This window comes from Pogona vitticeps, chromosome 1 (genome assembly GCF_051106095.1).
Source record: "Pogona vitticeps strain Pit_001003342236 chromosome 1, PviZW2.1, whole genome shotgun sequence".
NCBI lineage: Eukaryota > Metazoa > Chordata > Lepidosauria > Squamata > Agamidae > Pogona > Pogona vitticeps.
This window is the reverse complement of record NC_135783.1, coordinates 186,285,787-186,305,377: the sequence shown is the minus strand read 5'-3', so window position 1 is coordinate 186,305,377 and position 19,591 is coordinate 186,285,787. Positions and strand designations below refer to the sequence as shown.

Here is a 19,591-nt window from a genome sequence, read left to right as displayed (position 1 = left end):
CCTCATTAAGCGAGGCAATCGTTAAGTGAGGCACAACTGTAGTTATTTTATGGAAACTGACAATAGAAATTTAATTACAATGAGTGGTCAAAATGACTAGATAGGCGGGGTATAAATACAATAAATAATAATAATATTCACATTTATGCTATACATACAACTGCTTAATTATCACTGCCTATAATAATAGCATCAATAGTCTTTATATTTTATGCATTTTGTGTTATGTATTTTTATTAGTTTTTCAGTAAGCTTTAAGTATGAAGATTGATTATTTTTTTCTGCTCTTATGAATTTTATAATATGTGTGTATAGGGCCCTTCCTTCTGGACCAGCTTCACAGATATCAGGAAATATGCAGAAACACTACCAAACAGACTCATATTTATTTGTACCATTTATTTGTAAAAATATCCATCTGAAGTATTTCAGTATTCATTTGCAGTTAAGATATGCCACTACAATTAATACAGTATTCAGTAGTTGAAAAAGATACTAAATTGTGCTTGAAGGAGTTTGAGGCTGGGATCAGAATTACTCTCTCATAACCATTTTGTACAACCATCTCATTTATTCCTGTGTTAAATCATTAAATTTCAGTTACATTTTTTTTAAAGTAAACTCACTGAAACTACTCAACAGTATTTCATATTGTTTATTACAAATAATTCATACAAAATGTAACACTGGCACCAGATTCATATCACCATGGTTTGTAAAGATATATTGCACATGCTAAAAGCGTAAAATATGAAGACAAAACTACAAAAACATCAGATATTGGCTTTTTAATATGTATATCACTGCATTACAAACACATAATTTTGTACACACTCAAGATTGTCACCATTTTAAAACACCCTTCCCAATAACACTGACCTAAAGTTTGCTTTGTGTAATAAGAAAGTGTTTGCAGCACTTTGAAAAATTATACACAATTCCTATACAAATTTAGCATATTCATTTTCAATGTAACACAAGTTGATTTTTTTTTTAAAAAAAGGAAAACGCATTCAAATAAAGTTTTGAAACAAAAATGTATAGGTGTTATATTGCTTCTGTATCACTCAAATTAAAGAAAGACATATTCACAATAGATACCCAGCATACACAAATATGAAAAGGCACTCTAAAAGTTTCTTACATGATGAAACCAGTTACATTATCAAGTTTCTAAACAGAGCAGACCAAAAAAAGTTAAACATTTGTCATAATTCATAGTAAAATACAGCAGATGTTTGCTGTGAGAAGTACCAAAACAAGACATGGTGCCCTTTTAGTAGTGATAAACTGAAATCCCCTGAGCTTTTTCATCTTGAAACTGAAACAACAGAAACCAGCAAGCAGTAAGTGCCATGCATTGTAACTCTGCAGTTAAAGTTTCACAAGAACGAAATACAAGTTGTTGATGCAGAAATCTGAATGTAGAGAGAATACATGCATTACTACTCATGATCCAGGCCACACTTTTCACTTGGAAGCATGTTCACTTGAAAGCAAGTCCTGCTGACTTCAGTGGAGCAGAAGAGAGCACTTGAGACTCTGACAAAGCTATAACCATTCAAAACAGACCAAATGTAATACTATAGTTTACATACAGTACCTTATCTGCTACAAAACGGTATTGCCATTTAGATAACAGTTAAAATGCAATTCTAACTGTTAAGTGCAGGTTAAATACAAATCTCATTTATTTTTAATGGATTGTACTGTTTTTTGCAAATGTACAAGTGATACACTATCAAAAATATTTTAAGGGCTTAATTAAAAACATTGTCTTTCCAACAGATTTATGATTAAATATTGGAATAAAGTTCTACACCATCACAATCTTAAACACATGCATTCAGAAGTTCCCTTTATTTACTTAGAACTCACTTCCATGAAGGAATGCAAATAATTGCAGCCTTGAAGAAAAGGAAATCTTTTAAGTACATTAAGCTTAGTTGAGGAATCCCTACATAGTAACTAATATGAAAATATTATTGGGTGATGTCCAAAATTCAGTTCCATTTTTTCGCTCACACAGGCAGATTTCTCATTCCTCCTTGCACAATAACATTGGGACCAGAGTCCCATAGTTCTCTGAAGGAAATTTAGAGGAATACAGAATCCCTGCTCTACTGATTAGTTTAAAAGGGAAATGGCAGCTTTCTGGTCAATTCTGTGGACACAAGTTGTGGACACTTCATCGCAAGTACTGTTCAAAAATATTATTAATCTCACCCATAGAGCTTTCCCAGTCACTTTGCTTCCCTCGCCATCCCTCAGAAGGTAGCCAGAACAAAACCAAGGATCTCTGCAGCCTGGTTTGTGATTCCCCCTGCCCCCCCCCACGGGTGTTTCCTGTATGGAAAATTCAAAGGATGGAAAAAGCACATTCGGTTTGCGCTTTGGGAGCTGTCTGAGTCATACTGTATAAAAGCATGGCTGAATGAACCCATGTATTCTCATGTTCTTAATGAACAGGGGTGGAGTAAAGGTAGATTCTCGGCTGAAGCACTAGCAGTTGGTGTTTTCATTAAGGTGTCAGTTAAGTCAGGGACATTCAACAGTTACCCCTGGAATCCTCTTGCCTGTGGGGACGGGTGCCTAGGTGGAAAGGAAATGTCCCATTGCCTCCCTAACCAGTTTCCTACCCTAATTCTAGAATGTCCACCTCGGTTATAAAAAGTAACAGTACAGTCAGTACAGAAAAGGGAAAAACTGGTGAATTTTTACAGTCATAAACTCAAGAGGTTTCTGATTTAAAGTGTGAGGGTTAAATTTCCATTTGTTAATTTACATCAGTCTAATCTGTAGCAGTAGTTGAGTTTACCATGGTTGTTTAACCTTCAGCAGTCAACTACATTTTACTTAACAGCAACATTCCTCTCAGACTCTACCCTGAAACTATATAGAGTAAGCTATTACAGGTGTTTTAGATGTTCTTGCAAGTGCCAAACATCAGTGTAATTGGTTTTGTTTGTTTTGTTTTTTGTATCAAAATGTGACTTTAGCCTGAATTGTCATCTGTTTAGTAACATTTTATTAGCCTAAACAGAAAACATTACAGAAGCCCTCACCCTCTCTACGTACGTATATTTAAAATACAATCTCCTGATTGTTTCACACAGTTTCCAGAAATTTCCTGCTACAGCAAGCTTAGCCTGTTGTACTCCATAAAAGCTCTTGCTGGGTGCTTGTAAGTCTGTGATTGTAGCTTGCAGTCACAGCACTTCGGTTTATGGCGCATCCTGGAGTCTCTGCCCATCTTCCCACTACCTTTGTAAGAACCAGTAGTAAATGAGGGTGTTTTTTTACATTATATTTTTTGCTATAGGTGGTAAAATATACATGCATACTATGTGACAGATTATGAAGGGCACTACTAAATGTAAAGTGAAGAATCACTCTGAGATACTAAGTTGGATCCAGGAAGTGGCTTCTGCAAAAGGAAGGATACTATTTACATAAGGTAATTCTGCTCAGTTTTGTGCCTCCACACTGTCACACTTGACCACATCCAGCAGAGTCTCCCAACCTTCTGTGTGACATTTTCCAGAGGGCTGGAGAAGCTGCTGTGAGACAAGGATGTCTGTTTCCACCAGCCTAGCTACGCAGGCAAATCTGAATTCAGCCCTTTGACAAGAAGAGCAGTGAGCATGTGAATGGGAAGTTGTGCTAACATTCACGGAACAAAACCAAAGAAACTGGTATATGTAGCTTAAGAGATAATTTTACTACACAAAGTCACATCTAAATGTATCTTGGGATAGCAAAATATCTCCAGGACAAAGCCATGTACATAGTTAAAGAAGTTGTATCCAGGATATTTCATCCTAATGTGTTAAAACTGACCAAACAAATATTACTCCATGGCACAAAGTCATGGACATCTTGGAGTAGGGTTGTTTTTCTTTTTTCTTTTCTTTTTTTAATCTCAGTATTTTTTTTTCCCCAGAAAGAAAATGCTGTTTGGGCATCTGCCTTCCTAAATCAGTTTTTTGTTGGTGGATCTCAACGTTTCCAATTGAGAAGGATAATCTAAAATCAAGAGTTTAGCAGGTTTTAAGGAACTTTTTTTTTCAGGTGCAGACTGTTTACCGAAATAGAATGTAACGGTTAAGTGGCTGAAATTTGGGGGTATTGATTATTGCTATGTAGGTGACAGTTTCCTACATTGTAGGTCTAATTCTGTGCAAATTCTGCTACAGAACGAGCACCTGGGACTAAAACACATTTCATGTTTGAATAAAGATTAGCATCTCAGTCTGAAACCTCCTCTCTTTCTAATCTTAAGGGTGAGGGGATGAAAAACATATTTTGCTTCAATAATTAAGGAAGGACAGCTGCCTTCTGACTCTGTAGTTTTTCTCTTCCTTTCCACTATGAAAGATAAAGCACCATTTACTGATTGAGGGAATGAATCCACCATGGATTTTTTTTACATGTTTGCCTCTGATCTGGCAGTGAATGCTGTTGAATCATGCAGCATACATCTCCGCTCCCCATGCCAAACTGGGCAGAAACAACACCCTACACCAAGCTTGCTGTAGAAGAAGAACCAAAGACAGTAGTTTCTATCATAAGCCCATTTTCTCTGCTAAACCGAACATACTAAGCTTGCCTAAATTCATAGCTAAAAGACATAAAGAAACTAAAGAGGAAAACAAACCATGGTCATTTTTTTCTGGACACTTGTATCATTTCAAATAAATATAAACACTTTTAACATTAAAAGTATGAACATCATCTAGTCTGGAAAAATAAACTGTGATCAACACATCATCATCTGTTACAAATGTCAAAGTTTCTGCTAGAAATGTGTGTCATTAAGTGTATAATACAGCCAAGTCTTTTAATTATGTAAAACACTGTGTGCATGTATGATTAGAAAAGTTATTTGATTTCTGTTCACTTACATTATTAAAAATAATACAGTTCCATTAAAGATAGTGAATCCTTTTGGTCCTCATGATACAGCTGGTTAGTTCTTTGAATGCTAAGAGCTTCATTCTTCTTTCTGTACATCTTTCTTAGGTGAGGAACGGGGTCCATTTGACCTAGAAGCTTTGGCAGAAGGAGCAGATATTCATAATGCAGATGTTTAATAAGTGATCTGCCAAAAGGCCTTTTTAATTTATTACAATTCCCTTATGTACTTCCTGATGACTGCTGCACTTTTACATGTGTGATTTAGATTTATCTGCTCTGTATCTTAGCATGGTGGTAGCTATTATAGGGGAGCATACACATATAGTTCATACACTGCAAATTTTAAAAATGAGACAACTAAATACCACATTTCAATTCAGAAATTGTGAAGTTTAGAAATATATTCAAATGGGTAAACATAAAATATTTAGGTGCATTACAACTCATCATTCTTAGATTAGTTCATTGCCTGCTAGCACAGGTAATGCAGGTTCCCAGGTACCCTTAACTGTAGAGTGCAAATAAACTATGTAAGCTTGTGCCAAACAATAAAAAGTAAGGCAAATCACATTTGCCTTAACAATAATCTCTTTAATGCAAATTGAGGCAAGCAAGATTTGGTCCTGAATGTTTTCAAATTGTAAGTGAAAGTGTGGTTAATGTCTTTTAAAAGTGCCTTTTGTGTATTTAAGTGCTTAATATATGAATTTAGAAATTGGGTTGCCCCTAGGAAGTGGTGGAACTGGCAGGTCTTCCCAGACAAAAACACCTGTGGCTTTACCTTTGGTTTGTATAACAAAGATACCCAAAAACTGAGACTACATAATATAAAGTTGACAATAAAGTGAAGAGATCCAAATTTTGTGATGATTTACGAACAGGGTACTGGAAGAATGTCTATTAACAGTATACTAGAACTAACACATTAATATATACACAACAGTTCCTGTTCCTTTGTGCTGTCAAAACAGAAAAAGGCAGCTTTCACTTTCTGCATAAAATAGGAGGTAGAGACTTCCACACGAGCCTTTAGGACCTACAGAAAGCATGACAGAACTGGAAGTAGCAGAATAATAACATAATGCATTCCAACCCCCCATTCCACCCCTGTCCACTTTTCTGGACTGCAGCTGTAAGTGGTTTGTTGCTTATTGATTCCTGTCATACGTGTAGGTCAACTATAGCTCTGGGATTCAGGTCTTTTTTAAGGGGAATACCAATCTAAATCCAATTGCAACAAATAAAAACACATGAAATGCCAAAATCAAAATGTTTCAGAATCAGAATCATTTTCATTGTATCCATTTTCTGTTCCTACATCATTACTTAATGGTTTACTATAGGAGTTAATGGTGCTACTCATACTGGTGCTATTGCTGAGAGGAGACCTGATCAAATTGTCTTTTTTAAAAGAAGCGAAGTTGAGAGCCGTCATTGTACTGGAAGGAGAAAAAGGCATCATGGTAGCCAAAATGAGTGCCAGGCAGTCAGCCACGTCTTTGTTAGGAGCGCAAGCCAGGGCTGGTGTATGACCTGGGCATAAATGCAGACAAAGCAATGGTTAGTACTAGGGGTACTAAGAAGAGATCTGAGTTTTCCTCAGATACATCTCTGGATGATAAGCCTGGAAACCTGTGTTTAGTCACAATCACAGCAGGCAAGGCAGTGTTACTTTTAAAAATTAGGCATGCTGGGAAAGGACACAGTTCACAGAATGGCTTACACCAATATGATTGTGACAAGAGCTGCCTAAAAAAATGAAAACAAAGCAACAGACAGTTTACAGCCTCCACAAAATAAGTATAAGTAGCCCACATTCTGTAAGTACCATCTGACTGGCAAATGGCTTTATGAACCAAGGCATCTTTAGCCTCTGTTCACGTACAAGGAACTCTCATTGTGAATATGACTTTCATGAAAAGTAAAAAAAAAATACTAGACATTTCAGAAATGTAAATGATATTTTTCGAAAAATACCTTCACAAGTCAAATAATCTTGATTTAATCACTAAAAACAATGACAATTCTGCCTCATTCACTTTGTTATTAAGTAAATACTGTTATAATGAGGGGAGACATGTTTATGAACATTACACAGTAAATGCGGCAACATTCCCAATGACAGGAAGAATTTGCAACCCTCTATACAAAATCCAAATACTCAAGCAGAACTAGAGCTGAATAATTTTCTCCAAATGTGACAGCTCTTTCTCTGTAGAAAAACTATATTACTCTTGTATCTTGCGGAGAACTATTGCTGGGTGTGGCTGGATGACATTCTGAGAGATAGACAGGCCTTGACACCTGGGTCAGGGCCATAATCCTGTTGTTGTCTCATCTTCGCCTGAAACCGAGAACTTTTCCAGACAGGGGCCCTGCTTCGGGACATCTCCACCTGAAATGTTCCTGTCCCTTGTCCACTCACACAAGAGGAGGGGCAAGCAGAGTGCCTCAGTCAGGAGCCACCTTTGCACCTTTCACCAAATATCTTTCCTAGAGTGAGTTTAATGGAGCTTACTTTCAAGTAAATGCATACAGGATTGCAGTTGAAATTTAATTTTTATGCATTGTGGCATGCAGACCATATACTGAAAAATCATTATTGTACAGTTATGCTCAGATTGTTGTCTAATTTGTGTAATTGTCTGTTTCTAGTCAGAAGATACACAACTACTGTAGTTTGATTAATCTGGTCCCTTTGCTACACTGTGCCATTTATAATTAAGACAGTACAGGGTAGTAATGGAGAACCTTTTTGGGCCCGAGTGCCGACCACAAAAAAACCCCAGTGGGCGGTGGGCCATAGCAGCGGAGGAACCAGAAGTGGCAGTGACAGAACCAGAAGTGGGGAATCCCGGGCACGGAGTTGCCTCGAGACCCCACTCTGGATCCGCCGCCAGCGGCAGCTGCTCCAGATTCTGGCCCGCTGCCTGTCAAAGTGCCAGCACCGCAGCTGCAGCCGCCTCTGCAGGTTTGGCTGCGGGAGGAGAGTAGCGATCCGGCTACTTACGGCTTGCGTGCCCGCAGAAAGGGCTCTGCGTGCCAGCAGTGGCACGTGTGCCATAGGTTCGCCATCACCAGTATAGGGTGTAAGTCAGTAAAACACAGTGGCTTATGAGCCGAGAATGAATACCAGCAGAGGTGGATTCACTTTTTATCATAAAGATCTTGAGAAATACACATGGCATTTATCCAGCTCTAGTTATCCCTTGTATATACTTTGTTGAGAAATATATGCTTCAGCACAGCTTCAAGATATTTATCAGGTGGGCTTTTTTATTTGCTTGCTTGCTTGCACTGATAAAATAGATGCCTCAGAACACAATTGCAACAATACAAGTGCCATGCAAACATTACAGTTCTATCCTAATTAAAAGGCAATCTTTAAGCGTATGCATAAATTGCAGAGCTAAGCAAGGCCAGCCTATGATATTTTGCTGCCTGCGGCAAAGACAAAACAGTACCCTGCCCCCATTTCATGCACAGAAACCAGTTGGACAGGCAGCTGAAACTTACTTTAACACTGATGGTGGGACAGCATCCTCCACTGCACCTGGAGGCAGCAGGCTGGCTTAGGGGTGAAGGGCAAGTGGCATGGAATATATACAACATCCCTATATTTCCTGGCTGCTTATCACTCCCCACTTTCCCAGTACCAGCCTGCTACCAGTTCAAATGATAACTTAGCAGCAGTGCCAGTGTGTGTCACATGAGCAGAATGTGCCTATGTAATGCCTGCTGGAGTGCGTGCCCTTGACTACTTGGCTATCTTTCCCAACAGCGCTGCCAATGATGCAGTTGGACAGCCCAGGTCAGCAACTAAAAAACATTGCTAGTACCAGCTCAGGAAGATGGAAATGGCCAGGAGAGACTGCCACATATCTTATCATATATCTCTAGTCCTGGCTCCCCTACACTAGTGACCTGTTTTGGCCCAGACCAGGTTCAAGATATTAGTTTTAGCATCCAAAGCCTGTAACGGTTTAGAAAACCTTGTTTCCTGTGGAAGCATCTCTACTACAGAAATGGTACCCGTTCCACTGAATCTTCCTTGGCCTCACTGTCGCGGGTGGGCACACCGAGTGACGCAGGGAAGGCCTCCACTGGAACACAGGCCCACACTTCAAAATGACCTTCAGCTAGAGATCTAGCAGGCCTCCTCTCGCCAAAGTTTTAAAAGGCAGTTGAAACCATTACTATTTAGGGAAGCCTTTAAGGATATTCTCCCCCCTCAGTGAATGTACTCTTCAACCCAGTGCCACCCAAAGGTTGTCGCCATCACTTGGTTTTATTCACTTGATTTTATTTGGTTTGTTTATTTCATTTGTCTTAGGAGTTTGGGGTGTACTGTCTATGTATTATGTTGGGGATTCGTGGGGGGGGTTAGGGTTTATATTACATTGTAATGACCATCCCGAGTAGCGTCCCCACTAGGGGAGGCAGGATATAAGTGCCAATAAACAAACAAACCGACTTCTGCTGCCTGAAGTAGCCATGCCACTTTGCCACAGGGCTGCCTCAGGCAGTACAAGGGAAGGAGGAGATAGTAGTGCCTCTTAGCTTTTCACATCTTCCTGAGCTGGTGTCCCAGTGGGCTCACTAAATCCTCATTAATTCAGTGGGCCTACTCTAGAACAATTTATTATGTTAAGCAACAGGATTTTGGGTGAGCCCAGCTGAGATCAAAGGCAACATTCTGATAGAAAATGTAGCATTGACCTGAGGTTTTTGACTCCTCAGACTGATGATGGAAACTGTAGAAGTTGGATATTCAAAAATGGTACCAAGTTACCAAATTTTCCAGTATTTCCCAGCCTGAGGGCCAGTAGTCTATGGTATCAGCTAAAGTGCATTTGTACTGCAGTAAGTTCCTCATCTATTTATGTAATTACACGTTGCTGTGTTATTAGGGCCATAGGAACGTTCAGTTAATCTGTTTTCAAACAAATAATAATGATACTTGTACTTTCTGAACCCAAGTATGATTGCGAGCATTATACATTTAGGTGACTGCCATTATTAGTTATTCCATGAATCTATGAAATAGAGATGGGGGTATTTGTATTCATATGCAGTGAAAATATGAATATCCCAGCACAGGTGACATTAACGAGGGTCCAGCCCCATGGGGCTGGATGGTCTACTCACCGATCCACCACGGACGGCACGATTCTACCAATGACTCTGCAGCGCGCGATCCACTCGCCACTCTTCGACCTTGCAGTGAGGCTTGTCCTCCCACCTCCTGCCAGGAGCGGCAAGCGGATCGCGCACTGTGGAGCCATTGGTAGAATTGTGCTGTCTGTGTTGGATTGGTGAGTTGGACCCTCTGGCCCCATGGTGCTGGACCCTCATTAACACCACTCGTGCGGGGATATTCTTATTCGTATACGAATACCCCCATCTCTAATATGAAAGTATGTTTTTACAAAGCCATCATCTTTATGTTCACATTAGCAGAAGTAAAAACACCAATTTTCATTGTTTGAGTCTTTCACATTGAGCTTTGGGATAATGCAGAAGACAATTAACCCTATCAGATATAAATTTTATTTTGTTCCATGTTCAAGGATCAAGAGTCTATAAAAATTAAGTAAGTTGTCTATTGATGTTAGTTCCAGATGTGTTTTTATAAATAATCTTAAAAATCAAAGTAATAAGAAGGACTAAAGTAGTTACTTCAGGTATGCTGCATTGTCTGGGCTCATCCAATGGGGTATCTGATTTCCTTGAATACCAAAAATGTTCTTTCAGTGTTACATCACAAACTGCTTTTTGGCAAGTGATATTAGGGCAAAGAGATGTAGACCAAAAGCTTTTTTCAATCAGTAATAAGACTGGAGTGAAAAGATCTGTTATATCTCAGAGAGCCAATGTTCAAAAGGTTGGGAGCTGGGTGCTTTCCCTTATTTTGAAATAAAATGGTAAGTATGTAGGACGTTCTTATTCCTTTTTAAAGAAACTTTTACTAAAACACAAAGCTGCCACCAAAACACAATTAAATCAAGAGCTGTTTATTTTCTTAACAGAATGCCCCACAGAAACATCATTGTTCTGCATCTAGTAACAGCCAGGCTTTTTAAAAGGTCAGAAAGATGTATTGTTGTTTTTACTGAAGGAAAATATCTTTGTCTCTCATATATTTTATTTCGTTTGGAAACAGACCTCAACATTTTGTGAGGCCCCTCATGATATTAAAAAGAAATATATCCCTGCACATTTATACAAGGGGAGAAGCAAATGGCCCCATGGAAATGTGTGGGAATTTCTATGATGGCTTCAAAAGAGCCACTGGCACATAGAACTGATTGGGTGGTTCACTGGATTCTGGCCAATATTTTACTTAATAAAATAGAATAAAATGATAAAAATAAAAATGTTTACATAATTTTAAATATCCACATCATGCCATGTAACTTGGCTAGTTTTTAGTTGTGTAATTACATTTCATATCTAGTTTTTAAAAGCTTTTAAATGTCCTCACAACTTATTTATGTCTAAGTGAAGATTTTGAATTTTTGAATATGAAAATCCCCACATCATACTCCAAAATGGTTTAAAAAGCACGTTGCATTTTACAGTGTGATTTTCCATATAGTGTGGGGACTGCTCTATTGAAAATCAACTGCCAAAGTCACCATGTTCGTGCACAACAAAGTATGTTAGATCCAATTCAAGGTGGTTTTGGTGATAGACAGCCATTATTTTCATATTTGTTTGCCATCCATTCAGTGGTTTATGAGCTCCAGTAGAAAAGTTCAAGGCAAAATTAGACACAGAAGTTTTCATGCCTCAAAGGCCACTGGGTGGCGGTAAGTAACTGCAGATACCATACCGCCAAATCTGGAAACCATATCCTTTTAGAATTAAAGAAATTGGACACCACTGAGCTCAAGTTGGCATTTCCCCAACTCTGACCATATTTTAATGATGCATTTAAAAGGGAATATTCTTCCTTATTTCCAATTACTTTTTATAAAGCTAAACATTTTTAATTATTTCACTAACCGTGAAAAATGAATGGAAAACAAAAATTAAGGGGACTGGTATATTTTATGTGTGATTTAAAAAAAAAAGATGCTGTATTAAATAAATCAAATTTTCTAGCTGCAGAAATTACACAATGAAAATGTTATAATTAGCATAGTAATTATTGCCTTCTAGTTTGTATGTACTTAAGAAACAGACACCTGCTGAATTACGTCTGATATTTATTATTCAGGAATGGCAATATAAATGCTAGCACTTACCATTTTCATCAATGGCACGTACACATGCCCCCTTTGCTAGTAGCTCCTCAACTACTATCTTCAAACCATTCTGTGCAGCAATATGAAGAGGTCTAGAAAACACAATGGCTAGATTCAAGATGGCTTAATATACTTCCAAAGAGCTGCGGGAATGTTATGCACAACATACTCAATCACTCATTGTACAAGGTACTAAATATATATATTTAGTATATATATATTTAGTATATATTTAGGTATATATAAAATATATATAATATTTTTTAAAAATTAAAACTTGCATTTCCAAAAAACACATGACACTAAACTACCTGCCAAAACCCATGATTTATACAATGCAGAATTATAAATTATACAAAACTTTAATAATACTTAGTAGTGGAATTGGTGAATGAAAGTGTACTTTGCACAATTACATTGTAAACCGCCCAGAGAGTGCTTTAGCACTATGGGACAGTATATAGGTCAAAACAACAAGTAATTATACTTACGTTTGTAATGCATTATTTTTTGCATTAATAAGGCTCTGTTCTTGTATTTTGTCAAGTATAAGCAAGGCACATTTTTCATGTCCCTGAAAAACATAAATGTTATTAGAATGTTCTTTGTGGAATGAAACAAATCTAACCTTTTTTTAAAAAAAAATCTACTTCTGTTTCTTTTCACTGTTTACCATTTTTGTGCAGAAAGGTTATGCAGCAGAGATGAGAAAATACCTACATTTTAACATATAGGGATTAGCTCGATAAATTTGTACTATACTAAGTATTCACGCTATGTTTCACATTTCAAAATACTGTATACTGTTCTTGAATTTTAAATATTGTTGTCACAATAATTTGGTCATTTGCTGAACATGGCATCTGATTATGGTCAAAGTTCTGTTCTGCATCCTCTTATGTTATTGCAGTTGGGTCATCTGTTATCTAATCCTTTCCAGCTATAAATTGATTTACACAAAGAAGCAAAAACATATTACAGTGAGGGGGGAGGGCATGTATGTTGGAGAGGGGAGGGGAGGGAGAGGAACTCTTCCAGAGTTGTTTTCCTCCTGCTTCCCAAAATGAATAAAGAACTGTGGGCAAAACATAGCCTGCCCTTCAGTTCACTACTTCCCAGACATCTTAGCTACAAATAAATAATAAAGGGTTGTGTTTCAGTTCCTAAAACCTTGATCGTCACACTACCCAAAAAAAGAGAAGTTTTTTGAAGTTTTTCTTCAGACAACTCTTTCTGCCCTCCCCTATAATTTACCATATTTTGTTATGGGGATGGGTAAGCTCAGGGGCTTTGAGGATCAAACTGTTGCTCCATTTTTTCCAATAAGCTGCAAGTAGCCCCAAAATGGCTGTTTTCAGCCATTTTGGTGGGAAAGGCTTGATTTGGCCCTTATGTAAAAACAGTTGGTCATGAAGGTGTCCAGAAGCAGAAATTGACTGTTCTTTTTTCTAAAAAGCTTTAATTTTTTTAAATGGGGGGATGCTTTGGAAGGCCACAAAAATGCCCTTGTGGACTGCAAGCTATGCTTTGCCCGCACTTGATCTATCACATAATAGTATTAAGATTTAAAAATGATCACCAGTACTCAAAACATTCTGTTTCCATTTAAAATTCTGTTCACAAATCTACATGAGTTTTTTAAAGCCTACATAATCACACAGTTCATTTAATAGCAGTCTTCATTGCATAAAAGGCCATACTTATATGTGATGTGTTTCTCTCTGATATAGGTACCAAATTATTTACTTCATAAGAATGCAAAGAGACAGCAAAGAGCTCTAAAATAATATTTCCAAACTAGGTGAAAGGGCATCCACATGGAAGGTACATGTCAGTTTAAGTAAGTTTAAACTGAGGTATACTACGACTAAAATTCCAAGCTTCACATGTATCTTTATTATGAACCAGGAAAGGAATCTTGGTGCGTTCATGAACAGCTTCATGAAAACATTGGCCCAGCACTCAGCAGCTGTGAAAAAAATTCATATTCTGCATTTTTAATCTAAAAAAAATACCACACCATTGTAGGCAAGGATTGATGGGAGTAGTAGTGTAATGACATCTGGAGGGCCATAGTTGGCTATACATAGGTGAGAGCTACCCAAATTTCAGGAAAAAATTATAGCAGTGCTGGGGAGTTAGCTTAGGGGAAAAAAGAAGAGGGGAGAATGACAAATGTGTGTAAAATTATCCACAGTATACTGAAAGAAAGTACTAAGGACTATTTGTCTCTTTCTCTTAATACTCAGATATTGTGGTCATGTTGGGTTTTTCATATATGCACGCACACAGACACACAAATATTTTTAAACATACTTTGCTACTAGCTGAGTGCAAGGATGTATTCAAGTTCTTATCCTTTAAAGTTAGATCAGCCTTGGCGTTGTTCACCAAAAAATCTAAAATACAGAGAAACAAAATATGCCACATGATTATTCCCCAAATACTAGTTATTGAAATCTTCCATCTCATCCTTTTCATACAACAGTTAGAGCTACATCACACATGCCATAAGAATCCCAGTTAAGTGGTGCCTCGCAAGACGAATTTAATTCATTCCACGGTTAATGTCGTTTTGCGAAAAAATTGTCTTGCAAAATGCGTTTTCCTATAGGAATGCATTGAAATTTAATTAATGCCTTCCTATGGGCAAAAAAAGTCAGAACAAAGTCAAATTTGGTTTACAAAGGGTTTATGAAGTGCTCTTTAAAGCCATACATATTGTGCAGATGATTTCAAAAATTTCATCAAAAAACTTTAACTTTTAAACATCATAGAAAAACATTTAAAAATCAGCAAACATGAAGGAGGAACAAAAAACGGAAAACATAGGAACATTCATCTTGCGGGTCATCAACCACATCACCAAAACCATTCATCTTGCGAATTTTTTGTCCCCTGAGGCATTTGTCTTGCGAGGCACCACTGCATAATAATTCTGCCATTATTTAAATCATTCAATGACACATAGGTAATATGTCCATTCACACAATGCACGGGTAAAATCAATTCATTTGACTAGCCAATCAATTTTTTTCATCTTGCCTGCAGGGTTATTTTAAAATGTGCCCATCCTTGTATCACTTCAACCCTTATCGTTTTGATGTGTGTGAACATTGCTGTCAATTTATTTACTTTGCGAACAAGTCAGTATTTTGGGTGCCAGAGCCACTGCATGGCCACAGCACCTGTACCCTTTAAGTTTAAAAAATATTTATCAATAAATTGTAGCAGCAGCAGGAGCAGCAGCAGCAACAATCCAAATACATTGCTCAGAAGGAGACAGCTTTCCCTGCCTCTCATGCAGGTTTAAGGAAACAGGAAAGAGGGCTTAAGAAGAAAAAAGGCTGTTTCCTGCTTGGAATTGTTTGAGGGGGTGAAAGAAATTTAACAGCTCTCTCTTTTTTTAACCCTAACTCTTCACGATACTTTGCAAGTCTTTTAAAATCCGCTTCCTCCTCCCAATGCTGTTTAAAGGTGAAAAGAAAAATGAAAGCCAAGAACTAAGAGTTATGCAGGAAAATATGGGAAAGGGGATGAGTGAGTAAAGGAGGGAAGGGAAAAGGGGAGCTGGACAAAAAGAAAAGGGAGGAGAAAAAAGAAAACGGAAAAAGGAATTGGGAAGTGAAAATTAAAAAGGAAAGGAAAGAAGGGCTGCAGATGACTGAAAGCCATGTGAATGGCCCCAGTGGCATATATACCACATGATTGTACATACAAATATAACAATTTTTTTTAAAAGGAGGAAAAAGAAACAAATCGAATGGAATACAATTTTGGCCAATATAACACAGTTTATGTACATCATTGTACATCATATACAGTAGTACAGTACAGTAGTTGAACAGATTATTAGTTGCACATTCACTAGATTATCCTACAGTTTTTGCAGTTCTAGAATAGTAAAATTTCTAGTAAGAATCCTCCTAAGGATCTACATGTTCTTATGTTAAAACTCCCCATGGAGGATTGCCACAAACTAAAACAAGACACCTGTCACATTACTAGGCTTACCCCTGTTGCACAATTGGGCCATGCATCATAACACAACTGACATCTTGTTAATTAAATGCAGTTCATTCCAGTAAGCTATGTAATTTAACTTATGCAAGTATAAATCACAAACCAAAGTTTTGATTTTATTAACATGCATTTTCTAAGCCTAACAAGATGTAGTTCTGAATGTGAGCTTGCTAACAGTCCTATGAAATAAAGGTTTGTAAGTGAATTTAGAAGACTTACAGGCATCAAAAAAGAAAGGAAAAAGTAACTGTATGAAGATTTTCATACTAAATACATATATAAAATCTGTAGATATGTGCAAAAGTATTAACTCTTTATCTGTTCCTAACAACCAAAGACTTACCTACAGCCCCTACGTGCCCCTTTTCAGCAGCCATTATAAGCGGTGTTTTCCCTGAATTATCTGTAGCATTGATTTGTGCATTGTGATTTAAAAGAAGCTGCAGGCATTCTACATGATCAGCAAAGGCTGCTGCATGAAGTGGTGTTCTAAAGATGAAACAAAGCAAATACGAGGATTTACTTATTAGTTAGAATTGTTGATTACTAATATTCTTTATTTCGATTTTACTTCAGTGCCCAAAACTATCAAAGTGCCAAAAAAATTTTAAAATACACACAATACAATTTTAAGTATGTAAAACAGTATCTCATACAAAAGGAAAACAAATACACACACACACACACACACACACAAACAGATGAAGTACCAATATAAGAAGTTTCCTTCAATAATTAACCATACTGTAAAAACTGTTAAGGTAAATGTTAAAAATATGGAATGGGTAGAGAGCATCAAATGTAAGGGAGCACTACTGAGTTATATAATATCCAGTGGTTTTTTTTGGGGGGGGGGATTTCAACTCCCAGAATTCTCCAAGAATGCCAGGAACTCTAGTACAGAATCTGAAACTGCCACAGTGGTAGATCTCCTTGCTGCAGAGAAGAGCTTTCTACTCATTTGCACCATCGGGATATGCCAGCCTTCTTGCTTCATGTGATTGATTTGTAAAGAAAGGAAGTTACCATCATAGTTTCAGAGCCCATTAGGCTCTTTAGAGGGCCCCTCCCAAAAAACTACATCTCCCTGGAAGCAGCACTGCAGTTTCCTTTCTTTACAAATCAGCCACAGGAACCAAGAGGGGTGGCAGAACCCAACAGTACAGGTAAATTACTCGAAAGCCCTTCTATGGAGGATGGACCTCTATGTGTGCTAATTTTGGTTTCCCAGAATTCCGAGATCTGAAGCCCAAAAAAGTCCAAATGGGACATCCTTGCATTTACTAGGGCCCTGCTATAGGCTGCTGCCCACCACCATAGAAGATGGTGGCATTCTGAGTGAATCCCTGACATCTTAAAAGCTGGGTAGATTTACATGAGAGTAAGTCCCACAGTATTTAATCTGCTGAAACATGAATGTGTCACATGGAATTCTACTGAGTTTTTCAGAGGCAATACCACTGAGAGCACAAAAGAATGTTAGATGGTAATCATTTACAACTAGGGACAACAATCTTCAAGCTTGTATAAATAACTAAAGAATATTGAAGATTTAGATCGGTACAGAAGTAGTAAATATTTATTTTTAATTGTATTCAACTCTTACTACTTGGGGATTACTTAAATCCATATGTTTGAGGGATTAATCTATTATTAATTCCATATCATATTATATCCAATTAATATCCCTCCTCTCACAGAAAGATTTTAATTCCATGGAGAATTCTGTCAGTGAAACAGTAAGAAGATTTTCAACTATTGCCCCTCTTCTCCAAAGGCTCCTGCAGCCCCCAGATCTCTTCTGGAGAACTGAGGAATCCTATAGGATAGCACAGGGCATGGGTAGTACAGGGAAGGCAGGAACAGTTAAAATTGTTCTCACGTCACCAACCACCTTTTGCTCTGATCAAGGAGTTTTCCATGGGCAGAGGGGTACGGTTGGGATGTGATACATCACTTTAGCTTGAAAGCATCCAAAACGAAGCCTTTTTTTTATCCAAGCAATTCTTACCTCCCCTTGTCATCTTTGCAGTTGACAATTCCAGCACCCATAGTCCCAATGAGTAGCGATGCACAATTTTCGTGATCATTGATTCTGTTACAAAAAGATAATGCTTAGAATCAGAATGCAACCACCTTTTTAGTAAATTCTTTCTGCTATTCATTTTGTGGGCTCCTCAGTCATGTTCTTTTCATGATATAGTCTTCTGTGCTGTAACAGCTAAGAATTTTGGCACTGTGAATGTACAGCTCACTCGGTCTACTGCGTGGAGTGCAATGTACAGATACACGTTGGTTCACCCATATATAGGCATCACATGATGAGTCATTCTTTTCAGGACTGCACATACATTGGCTGAAATCGTCTTCCTTACCATAGTAGATCAGAACCAGAGTTCAGTGGGGATTTAGTGAGTCAGTTCCTCTGTAACTTCCATTGATTCGGTGGGCCTATGCTAGTTGCAGCTTTCTACATTAAGTAACAAGATTTCTCGCACTATGTCTACATACAGTAAAGTATGGTGGGAAACATAGTTGTGCCTAGTGATGCTTACAAAGTACACTTGATAGGCACTTCTTATACATTGCAATGAATGTGAGGAAGTGAGGTAAGGGAGAGCCTTGCAGTACAATTCAGTTTTCTCTGTGGTTATTTATTCACTTTATGCTAGAGAGCCCAATCTTTGCTTGTCTCATTCTCATGCACAAGAATGGAAATTGCTGATGTGTGAGGAAGAAAGGGACATAGACACCCCTGTCGGCATGCCATCTCACTCTGATCGGGGACTCAAGAACCTTACGGTGATGGCTACAGGAGTCCACCCAATTCAGGGCTCGTTGAGGGGTTACAAGGCAGCATGCCCTCTAGGTATAGGCTGAGCCAAGAAATGGGGACACAAACTGGGGCTGCGATAGTCCTGTCAGTTATAGGAGTTGGGGGACAATCCCTAGACCTCTAGTGGGAATTGGTGTACCCCTGGAGGATGAGAAATATAAAAAAGGATTTTGCCACAAGGGGGAGAAAAAGAACAGAAAGAGGAGAAGGAAGAGGTGGTGGTTGATAGGCAGACTCTGGGGGAAGAACAGTTCCTTGTCTGGGAGAAAAATGATCCCCACTCCCATTTAAAAAGGAGGGACTGAAATCCCAGAGTTGGGCAGAATGGTAGAAGTCTCAGCATCCGGAAGGGTTACAGGTGTTTTTGACCAACAACAGATGGTGGACAGATCCCTTCAGACTAAAAGAGAGTCATCAGAGGGTGTGGCCTGTCTACCCAGTTGAGGGATTGAAGTCCAACCTAAAGGGACCCCAGGAACTAGAGGAGTTGAGAGGGGACAAGGAACCTCCAAGAGAAGAGGGGTGGGGAAATGCTATAGAAGATCTGGACTACACACTGTTTACG

General features: G+C 38.2%; 1 protein-coding gene across 16 annotated transcripts in view; it reads right to left on the bottom strand.

Annotated features, from left to right (window-relative positions):
* Positions 1–637: 637 nt before the first annotated feature.
* ANKRD44 (ankyrin repeat domain 44) overlaps positions 638–19,591 on the bottom strand; it is a 184,958-nt gene continuing 166,004 nt past the window's right edge. For 8 of the 16 annotated variants that reach the window (XM_072979319.2, XM_072979340.2, XM_072979331.2 and 5 more), the window contains 6 exons: positions 18,202–18,285; positions 16,534–16,679; positions 14,484–14,566; positions 12,659–12,741; positions 12,168–12,259; positions 5,326–6,450 (listed from right to left, as the gene is read on the bottom strand). In XM_072979319.2, the coding sequence (XP_072835420.1) occupies positions 6,182–6,450; positions 12,168–12,259; positions 12,659–12,741; positions 14,484–14,566; positions 16,534–16,679; positions 18,202–18,285 (757 nt within the window). In that variant the 3' untranslated portion in view covers positions 5,326–6,181. Of the gene's footprint in view, positions 5,053–5,325; positions 6,451–8,433; positions 8,489–12,167; positions 12,260–12,658; positions 12,742–14,483; positions 14,567–16,533; positions 16,680–18,201; positions 18,286–19,591 lie in introns of those variants that run through there. The other 8 variants (XM_072979357.2, XM_072979372.2, XR_013538425.1 and 5 more) reach the window with 7 other exon arrangements.